Below are 19950 nucleotides of genomic sequence, written 5' to 3'. Positions count from 1 at the left end.
ATCCAGGAAAAGGGTCCCTTTCAGTCTTGCAAATTCGGCCCTGTTGCTCTGCGTCAAGCCCTGGTGAGTCAAGGAGCCCAGGGAATTTTTACTACTCACTTAACAAAAACCAGATGCCATGAATTGCACATGCTCTCTTAGCAGTCCTCACCTCAGATGGTACGGTCTGGAACTGCTTTCATCCAGGCTATCCCACAGAATTGTCCCAGGGTGATACAGGTCATCACTGAGGATAAAACCCGGCAAGGGTTGGTTCCTGTGTGGCTCAGTGATTCTGTGGGCATTTCATCAAGATCCTAGGATGGGGATTGGCTTTGCACTGGGGACCTCATGTCTTTTTTTCACAGCTTTCATGGGGACTGGGCTGCAAGTGCTTTCCCAAAGTTCTGGGAGCGTGAGACAAACTTTAATGACACACAAGGATTTGGAGCCAGACGCAGATTTTCATGGAGAGAGGTCTGGTCTTGCTCCATGATACCAGCTTCGGCTGGGTAATTGCTGGAGCTGGGAGGTGCCTTGGCCTCAGCTGTGGGGGTTCAAACCCTCCTGCCCCCTGATTTTGCTGCCAAAGCACCTGCAGCCTCTGCAGGCCATCAGCACACACCACTTTGCCATCCTGCAGGAGCTTGGGAGGGAAAGAAAGCTAAAAGCAGGGTGCCATGCTCACACAAATGGGTAAGGCACTGCTCAGTTTATGCATTTAGCTGAAGCTTGAGAAGGGCAGACAGGGCCCCATGTTTTAGGGGGTGATGAGAACAGGGGTGGCTTGAGCAGGACACCTTTGCCACAGTTAATTCCTCCGTCTTCTGAAGCTCCTGAAGCTTTTGCTCACCTGTGAAAGCAATAAAGCAAATGAAGAAAACCACCCACGCTGTCTCACGCTGAAAAGGAGGAGAAAAAAAAAAAAAGTTGAGTTTGAAGAGAGGGTGGAAGGGGTGTGGTTACCCAGGAGGTGTGTCAGGCATTGATGAACTTATTTATAAGCAAAGGCAGCTCTGCTGGGGAAGAAACTTTGCTGAGGCTTTGTCAGCGGCTGCTTCTTGCCTGACATCACTTGACCAGCACCTCTACTGCGATGGGGCGGCAAAAGGACGTTCTTGCTACCATTGAGGAGCACCTGAGGATCAGAAACAAATTAGTGCGGCAAGCACTGGCTGAGTGCCTGGGGACGCTGATCCTGGTGGTGAGTGGGAGCTGTGGTGTGGGGATGCTCTCTAACCCCTGGGTGTGGGAGAAATGGTCCTGGTGAAGGGGCTGCATTGCTGCCAGGGTTTGCATCGGGGATGAGCTCAGCTCTGGTGCAACCTGCTGCAAAGGGACTAGAGGAGAGTCCCTGTGCACAGGAAAAAATTCATGCAAGTTGCTTTAGGATGAACTTTGGGGTCTGTGGGCTCCACAGAGCTTGTTGGGTGTTTGGGAGCTTTTGTATGTCTGAGAAGTGCAGGGAGCAAAATGCCTCCGTGTAAGCAGCAAGTGTTTTGCTAGAGATCACGCAAAACTTCCTTTCTGTCAGCCCCAGGATATTATCTTGGCACCGAAATATTGCATGGGCTATCATCTGAGGAAGTGAAAGCTTTTTTTCCCCTCAGCTCACTTCGTTTTGCTCATGCATCCTATAAGAAAGAAGTAGCCAGAATTTAAACTGTTGCAGTGCCCCTTTGCTGTCAGCTGCTGGTTCCCCAGGGTCTTTTTCAGCAGGGCTGCGCAACACCATGGCAGCTTGTGCCGATGGGGATCTCGTGCTCGGTGTGTGTGTGACAGCACTGAGCTGTCAGTCTGCACGTTTTTAAGTGATAAATGGTGAAAAAACTCTTCTGCCTGTTTTAGTGCTCAGTTTCCAAAAGCATGGGATATGAGGGATAAAGCAGGATAAATGTGTACCTTAGATTGCAAATGCTTTAAGCAGCCCCAACTTGCTCTGAAGTTAAAGACAGTTGAGAACAGCTGGGGCAGTTGTGTATGAGCTGTGGGGACTAAACACTGATGTAGAAAAACTGTGACAGGGATATCTGGCTTTGGGCATCTGCGTCCAAGAAAGCAGGACTGCCCAATGTGCCCCAGGTCTGGTGCATTGATATCGCAGCAGAAATGAGTTGGTGTTCACCCGGTGAATGTCTGCAGGTACAAGCTCCTCTGAGATGGTGTAAATCCAGAGCAACCCTAGAGGTTTCAGTGGAGTGACTATGGGTTTACACCTCCTTGTAATTGATGGCTGGACTGTTTGGAGAGAAATCTAATGGTTGGAGGAGTTGAAAGTGGAGGAAGGTTTGATGAAGCTGCATGTGCACTTGGGGAACAACACGAAAAGAGCAATGCAATTTTATGCTTTCATAAATAAGATTATTTTTTGACAATGAAAGGAGGGCGAGTGAGTCTTGTATGCGAGCTTAGGGGACTCTGCTAAAACCCTGTAAAGTGTTATCGCTCTTTAAAGAAAACAGTGAAATGTCTGCATTATCAGAGCAACCCAGCTTTGGTGGTTTGCAAACAAGTCCTGTTGATTTTTTAAGGAAGGGTTATTTGGAATTAAGGTGGGTAGAAGTTGATAGGAAAGTGATTAACAGCTAGAAAGTTGCTGTCTATGAATCACTGATGTTGGTGCAGTTGGTCTCAGGATTGAAACAAGGAATTCTTGTAAGGTGGAATAATGTCTCCTTATAGCCAAGTTATTATTGCTGAGAAACAAGGCAAGCCTTTAGCCACGTGGATTCCAGAAGGGCTCATGATTCAAAAAGCATTATTTCTTCTTCTAACTGTATCAGTTGGCACAACAGAGACTACTTTTCCCTAAAGCCTTGCCTCTCCAGACGGAGAAGAGCTGGGATCTGCTCAGAGCCTGAGGAAGGGTTTGGTTCAAGCTCATTAAGCAGCATCCAAAATGAGGGTGGTAATGGGTACCCATCGACCATGCTGGAGGCTGCACTGGCAGAAGTGGGCAACACATGCCTTGTCCTCTGGAGCACCAAACCTGTGGTGTTTAAATGTGCGTGTGCGTGTGTCTAAGGGGACAAGCAAAGTCCTCACTGTGTGCAGGAGTTCCTGAGCTGCTGTCCAAGACAGTCAACACCTTTCTGACTTGGTGTTGTCCCAGTCTATTCTTAATAAAGGGACACTCACAGTTTTTACTTTTACTAAAGAAAAGTGATTTATTTTGCTCCCTACCACCTGGATTCCTTTGCATCTTTTTATTATATCATCTACGTGAAAGAGAAAGGGAACTTGAAGGCAGCTTTCTTCCCCTTTCAGATGGCCTGGACAATAGTTTGAATTGGATAGTCTCAGGAGAGAAACTGTCATTCTATAGCTTGCAAAAGTCCCTGTTGCCCACCTTGCGAGCCTGTGTGTGTGTGCATCTAGATGCATTGGACCCCAGTAAATACCATGAGCTTCAGGCAGTAAAATATCCAACCTGGGATCCATGAAATTTTCTTTATGGGAAATGGAGTTTACTGAAGACAAATATGTCTAGAACAGAACAGTATCAGGGATGGGTTTAATGTTTTATATTGTTCACGTTAAAATCAACTTCTTGAGCCCCGAGGGAGGGAGACGCTTAAAGTTTGTAGCTTATTTTAAATTTCACTGCGTAATGTAAAACTTGTCCCACTGTGGATATTGGCACTGCTTCAGCTTCTTCCCTCCTCCCCTTCACTTGCATAATGACTGCAGCTTTCTCAAACTCTTGAAGACAAAAGCTATTGCAGACCCCTGCATAGTCTTATTGGCTGAAAGAATTAACCTAGTGCTTGATTTTATTTTTCTTATTGTGAAGGTAGAATCATAGAATGGTTTTGGGGTTGGAGTGGACCTTAAAAATCATCTAGTTCCAACCCCGCTGTTGTGAGGGTAGTCATTTAGGGGTCGTAACATTAAAGCAGAACAGCGCCTTTTTTTTTTTTTTTTTAAAGATAAGGAAAATAATCCAACCAAGGTAGCCCTGAAGAGGATGAAAGTGAGTTGCTATCTATTTGCAAGCCACCCTTGTGTACAGCACCTTGTACAATGATCATTTAGTCTGTGGGTAGTGTACCTGCAGTTGCAAAAATAGTAATGTCGATTCTACGTAAGTTTCCTTTGATAGCTAAACTGGCATTTTCCCCTCTTCAAAATGCACTTTCTGAGTGGCACTTTAGGCTTGAACTTTATACCTGTGTTGGAAGCACCGCTTGCTGGCAATAGTTAAGCAACACCAATGCTGAAGGCGTTTTCCCAGTCGCTTGCTGTTTGTGTTATTACTCTAGCAACTCATTAATGCCAGATTTCCAGTGGCTGGTGTCCGTGTCTCTCTTAAAGGTCTGTTTGCCTTGCTCTGCTGACTGCAAATATCAAAGCTGGCTCTCTTTGGGTTTTACATTTATAGGAGAAGTAATGTGCGGATTATGACTGATTTCCAAGTGGGACTCACTGTGATTCACTGTTGTACAGGCAAAAAGAACAAAACAATTCCTAATTGCTTTTCAATCAGTGCTGCCTTGACTTTGTGGCTAGGTGGGAGCTTTCTGGAGTGTGAGTGTGCTGCAGACCACAGGAACCAAAACAGCAAAGTGGTTTGGATAACTAGGGCAAAGGGAGCCTCACGTAAGGGGATGACCAAGGTGAGGGGAACCTCAGTGTAATTTTACCTTATATATACACATATATATATATATATATATATTTAATTTTTAAAATTTCTTTGATTTGCTAAAGCTTTGCTAGGCTGGTAAAGTGGGTGGAAATATTTGCACATGTTAAGTGCTGCTGATTCTTCCCTGCAAGGGGTATGGGCTGCTGGGTGCTGAGGAGTGGGGAATGGCAGCACTGCTGCTTCTCTCCCTCACCTTTTCCAAAAGAAGAGGTTGAAGCTCTTCATTAACTGTCCAAAACTGTTTCTTTTTGCTGTCTCTGTGCAGGAGCAGGAGATTTCTTCTTGCTGCAAACAGGACAGTTCACGCATTGAGACTTGCCCTTGGTGGGAAGGCAGCTTTCCCCCAGGAGTGCCCAACCTTGTGATGAAAACCCCACCAGACTGGTCTCTCTAACAGTTAAAGCCTCTTAGTCTGCGCAATACCAGGGTTATCAGAATAAGTGTTTTTGCTTCCGTGTGTGCGTGTGAACAAGCTAAAAACAGTGAATTTCCTCTCTAATGCCCAACTCCTGTGCTGAAAGTTGCTCAGGTTTCTTGCCCGAAAGCTGCTCATTTCTCCAGCTTTGTGCAGTGTTGGTTGGCATGTGATGTGTGTGGGTCACAGTTTTCCTTAGACTCTCTTATCTCGTGGGTCCTGCAGCCCTGCCTTGGCTCTGGGACAGCGTGTGGTGTGTAAAGAGCTGTAACATAACAGACCATCTGCTGCTGCCCTTCCCTGCAGGACTGCTTCTGCCCAGGCTGCCTCCAGCTGTGCTGGATGAAAAGCTGGACTCTGGGGTCTAAGGTTTTTCCTTGCTTTGAAATTGAAAATGGTGACCAGTTTGGTTGTTTGAGAGATGCTTTGAGGAAAAGCAGAAAGGGCAGTATTCCTGACCACACAGGCCATGGAGTTGAGGAAGATCTCTCATGGTGCGCTCCCTCTCTCTCTGCCTTCTCCCTTGAAGGAACTGTAGGATAGTCTTAAATTTTACTCTGATATGAAGAGTGGTGTCCTTTGTGTGTCCAAAGCTTAAAATCATCCATCAATATCTCAGGGTCTCTTCCTTCAGAGCAGACTCATGATTTGACTGCCCTTCTGGCATCTTCCCCGCTACCAGCAAGGGCTGACCAGTCTTTCCCATCCACCCAGGTGATTAGGGTAGATTTACAGCAGGCTCCTTGCCTAATCCCTGGTTTATTTGCTGGCTGTGGAGAAAAGTTGTAATTCAGGTAATTGCACTCCTCCTGGTCTATGCCAGCAAAACTTTCCCATCTTCATTTAGAGATCAGTCTGTCTGAAGTCCAAGAGCAAATACACCCAGGCCTTTTGTATTGCACCTGAAGGTGTAAAAGAGCACTGGCAAATAAAGGAGAAAAGAAAGGGAAGAAACATGTCTCTTGTGCAGAGGAGTGCTGAGCACTACCTTTCTCCTGAGCTCACGTATGAAGCCATTTTTCACATGGTCTGCCTAAAAACTAAGGTGGCCTTGCTTCTTTATTAGCTGTTGCAACTTTTCTTTTTGTCCTCCATGGTCCTTTCCTACCCTGACTCTGGGGGTTTGGTGTGTTCAGACATTGAGACAGGGTGCTTTTATTTTGAGTGACAAAGCCAACTGCTCAGTCTTGAAACACGCCCTGGACATAGGGAGATTAGGGTTTCATGAGAGTGAAGTTTCCCCAGCAATGTGCTGCCTTGTCCTGGTTTTGCTTCTAGCTGTTGTGTCCTTAGTAGAGGGGGGGGTTCTCCTCCCCTATGGAGTTTGTCAGCTCCTCCACCTTTGGGCCAGCTCCTGCAGAACGTGGATATGGTTATTTAGTGCAAGGAGTGGAATCAGCTCACGAGGAGTGAGAAGCCTCTCTGTCGGCAGGGAAAGCCATTAGATTTGCTGGAGTCAGTAAGATGAAATCAGGGAGCAGGCTTCCATTAACCTGGTTAATGGGTGCATTGACCTCAGTTCCTTGGAGAGTAGCTTTAATAGATCAGAGTGATGCTTTGTTGCAATCATTTTATTACCACATTAAAACCGCTTTTGAACTCGGCTAGTGAATCATGGGGTATAACAGTTGACTGCTGCACCCACTGCCCTGTGAGGTGCTAAGCTGGGTTTCTGTTGGCTGGATGTTCTTACAGTAGTGGTTTTTTTTTTTTTTTAAAAGCGAAAACCAAAATCAACAAAACCTACAAACAACCAAATGCTATTGGAGTCAGGTTATTAAAATCAAAAGAATTAGATATCATCTCCCCCTTAGATGTGCACCACTGTCCCTGACCATAGTGGTACAATATTGCCTAAGAACGCTTGCATCCATTGCGTGGACTTAAAAGACTCGGGGAAAAATGCTGAGTTGCTTTTATTGGACCTTCCTTACCTTTCAACTCAAGGTAGCTGCTCCTAAACACTCCTCTGTGAGCAGTGGACAAGGAGGACTTAAAAAAATGTGTCCTGTCTCATATTACCTGGGAAAAGGGATTTGAAGGAAAGCTAGCAGACAGCAGAAGTGGAATTGGTGTGATTAAAAAATTTTAATAGCTACTACCACAACAAAACTGTGTACTGTTAAGCTACTTTCCACAAAAGCACGTGTAAGCATGACTAGAACTGGTTCCTAAAAGTCGAATGCCATGGAGGGATGTCATGCATGGCAATATAACTTTCGTGTTTAGTGGACTTCACTGGTGCAGGATGGAATTGAACACATGCATATCAAAGTTCAACCCTGTCCCTAAATATCACTGTACTCTTTTTATCTGCTGAGGGTTGAGTTTTCTGTGCTGAATTAAGCCAAATAATGCTCAGGGCTCATCTGATAAACAATTGTAATGCCCTTGTGGAGTGGCTCCAGGGTGTTTTTGCACGGCCCATAGACTCTCTTCTGAGGAAAAGCTGGAGAGCTATTGCCAGGTGTAGGATAGAGAAGAGGAGGATAACCTCTTGAGATAACCCCTTGAGAAATGGCAGACCTGGCTTTCCCCCAGGTTAAGGGAAGACTTTTGCAGGTGTACAGGGAGGTGGAGGTGGGAAAACTTTACTCTGCGGTTTTTTGCAACCAAAAGGTATGTGTATAACAAGTCAACCACCAAGCACTTGCAGAACTGCCAGTTCTTACAGAGTGAATAACACAAATACCTTCAATAGGAATCACCTGGGGTCAATCCTACCAAACTCAGCTTTTTGTGAGCTTGTCCTCTCCCTGGTCAGACTGATGTGCTGTGCGGCCTCAGAGAGGCAAACACCATGGCCAAGTACTCTCTCCAAAGCATGCTGGGGCTTGTCAGGAGTAAGGAAAGGAACAGAATACTGGTCATCAGCCAGTATTTATTTGCTCCATGGGAGCTATGCTTGCCTTGGTGGTTTGGGCACAGCTGGTTCTGTTTGCTGCCAATAAACAAGAGTCATCTTTTCTGCCTTTGTCTTGGAGTTTCCTCTGCCATGGTTTCCCAGCTTGGTGAGGACATTGTAGGGGCTGTTCTGACTGCACCCAGTAGAGAGCAGTGCTGGCTATCCCTCCTTAAGCAGCAAGTTCAACAGGTTCCTTTGTTCTTTCTGTGCAAGGTTGTGTTGGGTACCTGGCTCCTTGGCAAGAGGCATCTGTGTACAGAGTGTCCACCTCATGAGTCAGCCTGCAGCCTACCTGGCTGCTTCTTTCACAGTAGGCTGAGTGCAGTGTTTACTTTGCTAGGAATTTGTCATTTGTCAAGGTGATGGGAGAGGATGAGTTACCTGTGTTTTGGCTTTGCCCCTGATTTGGGTTGTGTGTTGTTCAATGGGCGTGTCCAGTACTGGCTGGAGAGGTGAAGACAGCTAACCCTGCTACCTTGGTGCCTATCTGGTGGCTTATCCTCTAGGAGTGGATAACGCCTCTGTGGCAATTGAGTGAGTAGTTCTGGGATAATGGAGTTCATGGAAGCAGAAAGTCTTGGTGGGGGTGTAGTTATGGGAATGTGGTCAGAAGAAATAAGTCAAGCCTTGATCTCTAGATTTGAGCATCTCATGAGCAAGCTGTAATCTCTTCTCTAGTTTAAGGATGCTCTCAGTACCTGCTGATGTGATATTCCCTGGTATACACCAAGGATCAGTTCAGGTGGAGTCAGTGGAAGATACAAACATACAGATGATCACAATTAGGGCTCTTTAAATTGTATGGTGAGTAGTGGAAAGACTTGACAAGACAGAAATCCTCCAGCTGGATGACTGCTGAACAGAATTCTCAGGAAAAACTGGTTTGAGTTGTTAAGGGTGAGCATAGGAATGATGGCTTTTGCATGCAGTTGGGAAGAGAAGGATCATGATTGGAGCAAACGTCTCTAAGCAAGAACACATGCTTTCCTTGGCTATTAGGAAACACTTTCATCACTCAAAATAAACAGCTTTTGTCCACCAAAGTGCTTGGTGCACCCCTAATCTTGGACAGGAGTCCAAGACTTGCTGTGCTGATGGCAAGCTCTCTGGAATATGGAATTTTCTTGATGGAGCTTGAAAGAGAACTCCATGAATGTCAGGCTGAATGTGGCCTTCTTCAGTCATGACTGTATTTCCAGGCATTAAAAAGTTGTTTCCTACCAATCTTTGTGCTGCTGTGTTAAACAATTATTAGCCTTTAGCAAAAAGGTACCCATATCCCTCATCAGAATACTTGCACTGTGAATACCTCAGATCAGGATGCTGTCTGGCTGATCCATCTCACCTACCACCTCAAAATTAGATATTAGGATAAAGAACTCCAGCCTCCTGTAGATTTATCTTGCTTTTGATTTTGGCCCTCATTTCGGTTCCCTCTGCCAGGAGGTAGGTTTGTCTGTGCCCTTTTTCCTTCCCTCCTGTCCTAGAGGTGATGCCTGGATACTTTGACCAAAGATTGAAGCTTTGAAGGCTCTGAAGTCATGAGTAGGCTGTGCAAGCAGGTGTTAAATGGAGCAGTTGCAGATGTGGGTCAGTAACTGGCCCTGATGTGAAACAGAGGTGGTAATTTCAATCTCTTCTCCTCGTAGCTCTTCGGCTGTGGCTCCGTTGCGCAGATCGTGCTCAGCAGAGGGTCTCATGGAAACTTCCTGACTGTCAACCTGGCCTTCGGCTTTGCTGTGACACTTGGCATTCTGATTGCAGGACAGATATCAGGTATGTGTGGGGCTTCATGTGGGCTGGATTTCACCTGTGTCAATTGTGTAGGCCTAGATGGCTGTACTTTTCCTATGAGGCACTGTCATGGAAACTAGTGACCCTTGGCACAACTCTGGGACCACAATTCTGCCCGTAAAAGTGCACTAACCACCAACCTCTCTGCAGGTGGACACCTGAACCCAGCTGTCACTTTTGCCATGTGCTTCTTGGCCCGGGAGCCCTGGATCAAGCTGCCAATTTATGCCCTTGCACAAACCTTAGGGGCTTTCCTCGGAGCTGGCATAGTCTTTGGGCTGTACTACGGTAAGTGTGGAAACCTTGTGTGCTTTTTGGGGTGAGACTACTGCTCTTTGTGACTCACTGCAGGGAGGGAGGTTATCAGATCAGAGAGAAGAACTTTCTTGCAGAGCAGAGATCCATCAAACCTCCTTGCTGGGTTTCTGGGATGGCTTTCCCATTCTCATGATGATGGGTTCAAGCCTCCTCAAATCAATCTGAAGGCCAAACAGCATTGTTAATGTGCCACTCTTTGCCCCTGAGTAATGATAGGTGGACCATTGAATGGCCAGTCCTCTATCTGCTGTCTGGACTGACACAGATCTTCCAGAAAAGTAATTTCCAAATGAATGTTCTGTCTGTAGCAAATGGGTTTGCAACATACAGCAACGGGGTGCCCAGGAAGTTCTATCTCAATTTTCATGGCTCTGTGGAGCCTGTGTTTTAGTAATTTTCCAAGCAGGGTCCTCTCTCCCATGCATGTTGTAAAATGACTGACCTCTTTACCTTTCTCTTTTCTTATCCCTGCCTCTAGATGCCATCTGGGCTTTTGGCTCTAACCGGCTGTACACAATAGGACAGAATGGCACTGCTGGTATCTTTGCCACCTACCCATCTGAGCATCTGAATGTTGTGAATGGATTCTTTGACCAGGTAAGATGGTGCTGAGAGTGTGAAGGTGCATTCGAAGAGGACTATTTTGGGGTGGTTCTGGGCCTCACCTTTAGTTAGAAAATGAATTGCAATTTTAAGAAAAGATACCAGAAAGGTTTTTGGAGCTGACACGGGTATCTCACTAGCCCATAGGAAGAGCAACACCAGAAAGGACCTCACAGCAAGAAGGTGCTGGGGGGGGTTAACCAGTGATACAACACTGGTCAAGACACCAGGAAAAGAATGTAATTTGCTCTCAGTCCCTGAAGAGCCACAGCATGAGAAATGTTGGCTCTTTCTCACTCTCACTCTTCTACTGTGGCTGTTGCACAATCCAGACATCAACTGGGCGTGGGGGGGGTGGTGGTTTTTGAATGTGACTGTCTCCTTAAGGTTACCACAAAAGGGTCAGCTGCCACCCAGCCATGGCATGTTGGAAGCAGGTTTAGGAAGATGTTTTCAGCTTTTCTGGCTTCCTAAGCAATTATTCATAGTTCTTCTGTGGGTAGGGAAAAAAGTGTGAGCTTGGCTGACACTATGGGCTGTCAGGAGGAGCATGTTCCACTCTCCTGTTCCCATGGGTGCTCAGTCTACTGTGGTCTGATAATGTCACAGGATGACTTAGCGCAGCTCTTCCAGTTAAGAAAATTATGTCCTAGAGGAGTTAAATAACTTGGTTAAAAGACTAACCTGTAATAAATTCTTCTTTTTCTTCCCCATCCCTCTCCAGTTCATTGGCACCGCCTCCCTCATTGTCTGTGTCTTGGCTATTGTTGATCCCTTCAACAACCCCGTCCCCACAGGGCTGGAGGCTTTCACAGTTGGCTTTGTTGTCCTTGTTATTGGAACCTCCATGGGCTTCAACGCTGGCTACGCTGTCAACCCTGCCAGGGACTTTGGGCCTCGTCTCTTCACAGCCATCGCTGGCTGGGGCACGGAGGTGTTCGGGTAAGTTCTTGCCGATGAAAACCTTGTGGATCAAGGTAAAATAAATTATGAGTCCAAATAGATAAAGAGTCTTGGCCCCCATGAGGCATCTTTGGATTGCCTAAATGTTTTTAAAAGGCACTGTTTGCTCTGCTTTGACTTCTTAAGTAACCACAGAAGCTGAGCAGATTCCAGTGGTGAGAGCAAATGACATAACTTTGCTATCAAAGAGGAAATCTAGGAGCATCCATGAGAATTTCAGTTGTACCTTGAACCTGAGCATATCTTTTTTTTTTTTTTATCAGCAGAAAATGGAGGTTGTTTGTTATGCTCGGATTTTGTTGTTTCTGGAGAAAATTAAGACAGGCATGAGCAATAGAGGATTCTTGTTGTCAAGGGCAGCTTTCCTGCAAGCAGTGGGAGGGAACTGAAGGTGCCTAGTTTAGGCACTGCAAATGCTTCTCTCTGTTCTTGGTGAAGAGATAGTCTTGGAAGTCCTGAAAATAGGTGTTCTGAATTGCTTGTCACCTGGACTTGCAGGGGGGTGGGGGGGGTGGGGGCAATATCTGCCTTGGAAACGCTGCAGACATGTGGGTACTGTTGTCTTGTGCAAGTCTGTGGTGATGGTTGGACTGGACCAGATTCTTGCGTTGCTCCAGATCTAAACACAAATATCCTAATGCTTAGGCTGCAGTTCTCACTTTGTGCACTTCCTTTTTATTTGCCAGGGCTTGCAACCATTGGTGGTGGGTTCCAGTTGTTGCTCCTTTCCTTGGGGCAATTGCAGGAGTGATAGTCTACCAGCTGATGATTGGATGTCACGACGAGCCTTCACCACCTGCCTCTGAGCAGGAAACAGTCAAGCTGGCTAACGTGAAGCACAAGGAGAGGGTCTGAGGAAGCTGCCACCCTGATCTGGCAGGTATTCATTACTCAGGACTGCAATTGGCAAAGAGGAGGAGAAGATAAGAAGAGCTTCAAGAACAACAGGAAGAGTTTTTTACCTGTCTTGAGATATTCTAGTCTTTTTTTTTTTTTCATATCCCTCATGCATTTGCTTTTGACATTTCCCTGTAAGCCTTCCTCCAAATGCAGTATCATGTAATCTTTTCCTAATAGAAGGGGATTGAGGACTGTGGGAGTCAGGAGAGAAGTGGGCATTGCTGTCCAACAGGTGTTCAGGAATCTGGAGCTCTTTTAGGGCTGTGTTACTGACGCTGCCTGTGACCTTGGCAAACTGCTTCCCTTCAAACCTATGTTCCAATCTGCAGAATGGGGATCATGCAAAACTTAAATCGTTTTGCTAGCGTGGATTGGAAACTCCTACATCCTGGAAAAAAATTTGCCTGTGATTGTACTGTGGATCAAATTCTGCTTGATGTTGCTCTAAAGTCAATAACTTGACACCAGGAATTAACAAGTCTAAAAGATTTTTATTGGCCAAACTTTTTATATCTCCCATGAATTCCTAGAACATTGTATCAATCAACTGATCCGTAACACCAGCGCAGACAGTAGGAATGCACTGGATTTTAATTTAATATGAAGACAAAATGTTTACAAACAAGTGCAGCCTGGTGTTCTAATCTCAAATTTTAATATTGCCAGCTCCTAGAGGATCACACATAGGAAATCCTTGTTCTAGCCAGGGGCTAACCTAGAAAGAAAGCTTGGCTCCCCGAAGCAGCCTTTCTAATTAATCAGCTTTGTATATAAACTGCGAGCAGTTAACAGCCAAGATCCACTGGAAACACAGTGTTGCTAAAGTTGCGTGTGTTCATGTAAATTTTACAATACTGTTGTTGGTTGTTTGTTTTGTTTTGTTTTGTTTTTTGTTTTTTTGGTTTTTTTTAGTAGATTTATATATAAATATACTCCTTAAAGCTGTTTCTAAATATCAAGGTTGGGATGAGTTAATTTAGAGATGTGTGGGAACTGCTGATTCTCTGTCAGCTTTGAGATTTTGTTGGATTTTCCTGGGGTGGTCTTAGGTTAAGGCATTCCATTGTTTGGAGCACCTCCTTTTCTACCTTGCAGAATTACTGGGGTATCCCTGGTGCTCATGGCTGAGGGACTGAGGTCAGGCACCTCCTGTACTAGCAGTACTGGCATCTCAGGGGATCTCTGGCTCTCCCAATGCCATATTACTAAAGAGTATTGTAAACAAGCATTATTGGTTGTGAAAGAATTTGTGAGTGCATTAGAGAAACTCATTCAGAGACTGTTTCTTTAATGCATGGATTCATTGAAATACGTAACTTTGTACACATTTCCAGTCACCAAAAAGATGTATTCTTTTTTTTTCCTTTTTAAAAAAATAAAATGTTGATACCCGCACTGTAAAATTCTAGTGTTGCTTGTATCTTTTAGCAGCTGTCAGCAAACTTTACCACGGAAAGGAAGTTATCTATAGGAATAGCTTCCCCAAGCCCTTTTCCTCTTCAGCCTGAACAAAGGGGAATTAACCTTTTCAGTACATCTACATTCTCCATTTGTGTTTTATTCCTTTCCCTTTTGGGGTGAGTGGGAAGCGAGGGGGTACTGCACTTCATATAATGGCAAAGGTATGGGCTGGGGAGTGGGAGTGCCCTGCTCTCAGGCATCTTATTCTTAAGGCAGAAAGAACCATTGGGCAAGTATTTATCATTCACCCTTCGTACAATTTAAATTCTCTTGCTATTCTCCCACTTAACAGTTCTTCTGAGTGTGCAATCCCACTCTGCATTACATGTACTGTCCAGCCCCACTTAGCACATTGCATGAGTCACCATTTTTTTTTGTCTTTATTACCTACACCATGCAAGGAAAAGTACTACAGGTCTGAGTCCAGTGCTCACAGAATTACACAAGCAGCTTTATTCCAGCCTGCATTCTGTGTAAATAAAATTCTTGTTGCTCTTTGGCTGATTTGTGTACTGCTGTATTTTTCCTGTATTAATTGTGCTGCCTTAAAATAACTCCTAACTTCCCATATGTTGCCAAACTGAACAATTCAGTGAGGTCTGGATGAATGTGGTTTCCTGCAATTCACCAACTAGAAATAAAATGGCTTTTGGCAAGAAAGTTCCCAGGTTTGTTTGGTTTGTTCTATGTGCAGACAGCATGCTGCTTTATTCCATTTCTAAAATGAAAGTTTATCCCTCAAAATATGTGTAGCAGTCTTGTATATTACTGTGATCAGCTAACATAGCTGCACAGGTCAATTCTCTTCAGGACTGTTAGTCCTTTTTCTACTCTTCTACTACTTTGTATCTTCAAGTGGCTTGATCAATGTATTAAAATTCTTGCTGCAGATCTTAAGACTTTTGATCCAAGGTGCAGTGTGGATTCTTGTTTTTTTTTTTTTTTTTTTTTTTTTTTTTTTTTTGTTGTTGTTGTTGTTTTGTTGTTGTTGTTGTGTTTTAGGGGTTTTTTGTTGTGTTTTTTTGTTGTTTGTTTGTTTGTTTTTTGTTTGTTTGGGTTTTTTGTTGTTGTTTTTGTTTTTTTTGGTTTTTTTTGGTTACTTTACCTACCACATTCCTCCTACTTTTTCCTGGCATGTAGTAATTGCTGCCTTCTATATCCTGGCCTTACCTGTGCCTCAATGGTATGTATTATTACATCTCTTAAAACAGCAATAAAATGTCATACCAGTTTCAGGTGAATTTTTTTTGTCTTAATCATATCCCAACTGTGTAAAGCTTTGGCTTTGCTGGGATCTGTTGGAGAAGCACCAAGCTCTGCTGAGTGGATCCATTAGGAGAAGGAAAGGGGCAGCCATTCCCTGCCATCAGGGGATGGGAAGCTATGGAGAATGTAGTCTCCATAAGGATCTGGCTCATTGAGACATGGTTGTGTCTTTGCTCTTTGTTACCCATGTAAGGAGGGCAGTGCACAGGACAGTTTGATATGCCATATATCAAGAGCTGTAGAACTGTTATTAAAGTGTGGGGAGGAAAAGGTATTTTCCCTGGCAGGAGACACCCTTAAATTGCTGCAAGTTGTGGTTCTGCTTGTTTTCAATTTAGCAGCCTTGAGAGACCTTCTGGGCATTATTTGCCTGGCAGGCCCATGCAAATCTGAAGATTTTTCTTTTTTCTTCATACCTAGATTTCAAAGGCAGTGAATCACTCTGTAGTTAATGCCTTTCTTTTGGAGTCACTGGAGAGGTAAGACTCATCTGGCCAAATACAGTCATCCGGGTTTTAGATCTGATGAACTCCAGCTGTCAAGCTATTGAAATATGCTTTGTAGGAAGAAATAAATCTACAATTTAAACTATTCATGCTTGACGGGGAGCGTAATTTGTTGTTGGAACAAAATGTTAAAAGGTGTTGTGGATTCTCTATTGTGTGAGGTTTTCAAATTAGGACTGGCTGTCTTGCAAAAAGGTCTTACAGTTAAACTGCAAACTGCAAGTCCCACTGGAGGAAATTCCCAGACCTCTCCATTACAGAAGGTCAAGTTGACAGGATTTGTCCCTTCTGACCCTAAAACCTACAAAATTTAACAGGCAAGATGAAAATGGCCAAGTATTCAGTTCCTCCTAGTTCTCAGCTGGTCTAAGCTCCTTGCTGCAGGTGCTTTGGCATGCATGCCTGGGGAGGCTCTCCCAGGTCTGTTTGCTTTGTCCCTCTGTAAAATGGGAGCAGCACTGCTGATCTCCTCCAGACCCTACTCTGTTTCACCTTGTGGGAGTAAAGTGGCACCGTGAATCAAGGGGCTGGCAGTGCTTGGCACTGCAGTGTGGATGGGAGAATAACATAGTCTCCCTTTGTGCAGCTCTTCCATCCCAAGTTGAGTTCCAGCTTTCCATCTGACCGTGGTGGGTGCTGGGGATGCAGAGGCTGGTTGTGTTTGGCTGACCACCTCCAGGCAGGTCTGGTGGGGCTGCACTAGGGCAGGTTTCCACATGTGCCCAATGGAGACAAGCACTGACACATCATCTGCTTGCTGTCTTCCTGCCGCGGTCCGCGGGGGGAAGGGAAATGGGATCGGGCACTGCAATAAGGGTTCTTACGCAATTGAGATCTCGTGCAGCAATGCCGTTTATTTGGGGAAAACAAGGGTTTAAATAACGTAGGTTTGAGGGGTGGATTCTAACCTGGGGAGGCGCAAGAGATTGACAACTCAGGGAAAAGTGTGATAGGGGGATAGGGGAAAGGTGGGCGGAACTCCCGGGTCTCTGAGGGAATGGGCCAATGGCAGCTCTCCCTGCATGGTGGCAGGTTGTGACCAATGAGCAGCAGAGGAGCGGGAAAACTGGGGAGACAGGGTAACAAACAACTTTCGGAGGGAAAATCTGAGGGAGAAAAGGGGGGCAATATGGAGATATGACAGAATTCATAAAATTTAACAATAAACTGAGGTGCATAAGAATTCATAAACACACAACAATAGACTGGGGAAAAACTGTCAGTCTGGTGGGTGAATTATCAAGTAACAGGTCCCTTTAGATCCCATTTATGCTTTTCCAGGCAACATATCTTTCCCAGTCTGTCTTCTTACCCAGCACATCTTCTCTTCTCCCCATAACCTTCACCTTGGTAAAGAAAAGAAAGTAGATAAATGGGAGGAGAACAACAAGGAGAACAAGCTCTCAGGCTAAAGATTGCTAACTAGGATACACCTCTGAAAATATAACAAGAAATGTGCTGCCTGAGATGGTGGTTTTATTGGTTGCAAGACCACCAACTACCTTAGCTTCTTTCATATAATTTGCCTAGTTTCCATCTAAAAAATCTCTTGCTCTCCCTCCTCCCAAGAATATCACTTGCATCCTACTGATTTCCGCCACTGACCTGGAACCAGGTGAAACCTCTTGGGATCTGAGAAACCTTCTCTAAAATGTCCCTCACTCCTCTGCACTTTGTCTCAAATGAAAATGTCTTTGACTTCTTTTTCTTCTTTACATAAAATCTTTTAATTAAAGCACTGACACAGCTCATCTGCATCTCAATCTGTGAGTCTGGCCCAGATCAATTGGCTCACAGGATGCAGGTAACCATCCTGACCCAGGGGCCTGGAGTTTGGGGTGGAACCTTCCTCCTGCATCCAGGACAGCTAAGGATGCCTTGCCTGCTACCCCTGCTTTCCCAGCAGTTCCATGTATTCCCACAACAGTCACTTAGGTATTGTGATGTGAATGGGTCCCCCTCTTGTGTTACTCCGGTGGCAGATGGAAAGCTGCAATATGGATATAAGACTTTAGACCCAAGTATAGCTCATTAGACACAAGAACTGCCAGTGTGGTCCCATCTAGCCACCCCCAGGAGGGCAAACATGTCCCTGAGTCCTGTAACACTCACTGTATGTAGAACGAATGCAATGTCCAAGAACAGAGTGGGGTAGAGAGATAGCTGGGGCTCTGGTCAGGTCTTGTCATCCTAGAAAACCCTTTTGCTCCAGCGAAAGTGCTGTGCACAGAGTAGCTATGTGTTTGTGGACAGGATTTACCTTCATCTAATTAGGGACAGTCAGCATTTACCCACTTCTCAGTGTCTGGAACCCCACTAGCTGTTTAAATTCGTCACTCTGTCCCTAGTGGAAGCACAAGATAACAGACTCTCCTCTATCACTGAGCAACAGGAACACAAAGTGACGTGTTGCCAAACCTCTCTCCGTGTCTGCTGCCTCATAGTCCACATGCTCCGAGTGCTGAGCAGATGTCAGACGCTGCAGCCCAGCCCTGTGCCTACCCAGCTGAATGGCTCAGCTTGAAAAACACATCACAGAGATAAATGTTCCTGATACTAGGATGATATTTGTCCGTCCAGATGCAAGACAAAGATGATGGTGTCCTCACAGCCTCCAAAAATGAATGGTGGAACACTGAGAAGATCTTTGTGCTGTCTCCAGGGACCTGAGAGTGGAGGGATGACTGAGCAAAAGCGTTGGAAAACCCATCAGAGGGGACAGGTGCAGCAGCTATCTGAGCTGTGCAGCAAGAGATAAGTGCAGTGGAAGAGGGGCAAATGGCAGCTGAGGGAAGTCTGGCAGCCCACGATTCAGCATGGACTTTCACTGAGTCCGTCTGCAAAGGAGAACTGAATTGCTTTATTGACTGTGCTGACTACAGGCTCAACTCAGTTGCCTAAGTGCAGGGGTCTGGAACTGTTTGAGGTGCCCTGGATCATCCTGCCTGGCTTTGGCTGCCACTCCAGAGGGGCTAAGATCTCCTGCAGGCCTTATGTCACACCTCCAAACCCCATGTAAGAGCGTCCTATGTGTGTGCAACTGGGTCAGGCCCTGGAGATGACCCAACTGGAGTTGAATTCCCCCCCAGAAACTATGGCCTGGGCAGAGGCAGAAACTCAAGAAATCTCCATAGTTCCATTTCGTTTGGGGTAGAATTTCCATAGAGGCATAAAAATAGCACAGGGAACAAATGAGAGGTCTGCCTGCCTCTGTGCCCAGTCTCCAACAACAGCCACTCACACCTCCCTACCCTCTTTAGGAATGCTGCAACAGGGAGCAGTGAAAACCACATGGATGAGGTGGCTTTTGAGCTCCCAGATACTCTTTTTGGTTTGGTTTGAGTTGTGACAGACTTCATTGAAACCAACCCTCTTGAGGAGCTGGAGTAACACTGCCTTTACCTTCCTACAGAGAAATAGGAGTTTGTTGGTTTATACGGGGAGGGGTAATCTATTCACTGTGCCAAGGAGAAACACTGGTGGTGTCTCATAAATAACACTTCTTTTTCTCTAATTTTCTCTCTGGGAGACAACTTCCCTGCCAGGCAGGCTTAACTTGTCCCAGTAGAACTTCAGCTGTTTAAAGTCATACTCGAGAGTACAGCAACACCTTTCTGAACAACCTTACAGGGAACAAACACACCAGATGCTGGGGTTTCTGGCTGCTGTCATTGTTAAATAGTCCCAGGTGGATGTTCCCTGCCAGACATTGCAGCTAAGGCTCTGCCTGAGCTATGTGACCTGAAAGAGACGTAGTTTGTGTCCAAGAGGTGGTTTCCTTGTCCTGTCTGACCTGAGCACACTCAGGTGTCAGCCACACAAACATATAATTTCACATGACAGGCTCTTATTAAAACTGTACCCTGTTCCTGGACAGGAACCTCAAACCCAGAGCACGGGTAACACTCACCTCTCAGGTATGAGTCATCGGGACAACTCGTAATAGCTGTATTTTGTGATTTGGCTGGTGTCAGCTAGTACCTGAAACAATTACATTTTCACTTAGACATTCTGGGCTCTCTTGCAACCTCTGAACTCCACCCAGCACAAGAGGGTAGAGTTTCTGTTGCCCTTTAACTTTGCTTTCCCTTTCTTGCTGCATTGCTTTAGGTAATCTTCAGCCAACTTGTTCTGTGTCCGAGTCCTTTTTTCTCATCTACTTTGTGCTCACTCAGGGAATATTTACAGCTGT

The 19950-nt window shown here is 45.3% G+C and overlaps 1 protein-coding gene across 1 annotated transcript; it reads left to right on the top strand.

The window, feature by feature from the left end:
- The first annotated feature begins 989 nt into the window (after positions 1-989).
- On the top strand, positions 990-13928 carry LOC113961047 (aquaporin-3-like). The gene is made up of 6 exons (XM_027671049.1): positions 990-1183; positions 9597-9723; positions 9892-10029; positions 10538-10656; positions 11387-11604; positions 12312-13928. The coding sequence occupies exons 1-6, from the start codon at positions 1076-1078 to the stop codon at positions 12478-12480; spliced, it is 879 nt and encodes a 292-aa protein (XP_027526850.1). The 5' UTR covers positions 990-1075; the 3' UTR covers positions 12481-13928.
- Positions 13929-19950: the final 6022 nt, after the last annotated feature.

This window comes from Neopelma chrysocephalum, unplaced genomic scaffold (genome assembly GCF_003984885.1).
Source record: "Neopelma chrysocephalum unplaced genomic scaffold, ASM398488v2 Primary Assembly neopelma1_97027, whole genome shotgun sequence".
Lineage (NCBI taxonomy): Eukaryota > Metazoa > Chordata > Aves > Passeriformes > Pipridae > Neopelma > Neopelma chrysocephalum.
The sequence above is the reverse complement of the archived record's forward strand: the minus strand, read 5'-3'. Positions and strand labels throughout refer to the sequence as shown.

Coding starts and splice junctions, on each gene's coding strand:
- LOC113961047 (XM_027671049.1), top strand. CDS start 1,076: ATGGGGCGGCAAAAGGACGTTCTTGCTACCATTGAGGAGCACCTGAGG. Junction 9,724..9,891: donor GATTGCAGGACAGATATCAG/GTATGTGTGGGG, acceptor ACCTCTCTGCAG/GTGGACACCTGAACCCAGCT. Junction 11,605..12,311: donor TGGGGCACGGAGGTGTTCGG/GTAAGTTCTTGC, acceptor TTTATTTGCCAG/GGCTTGCAACCATTGGTGGT.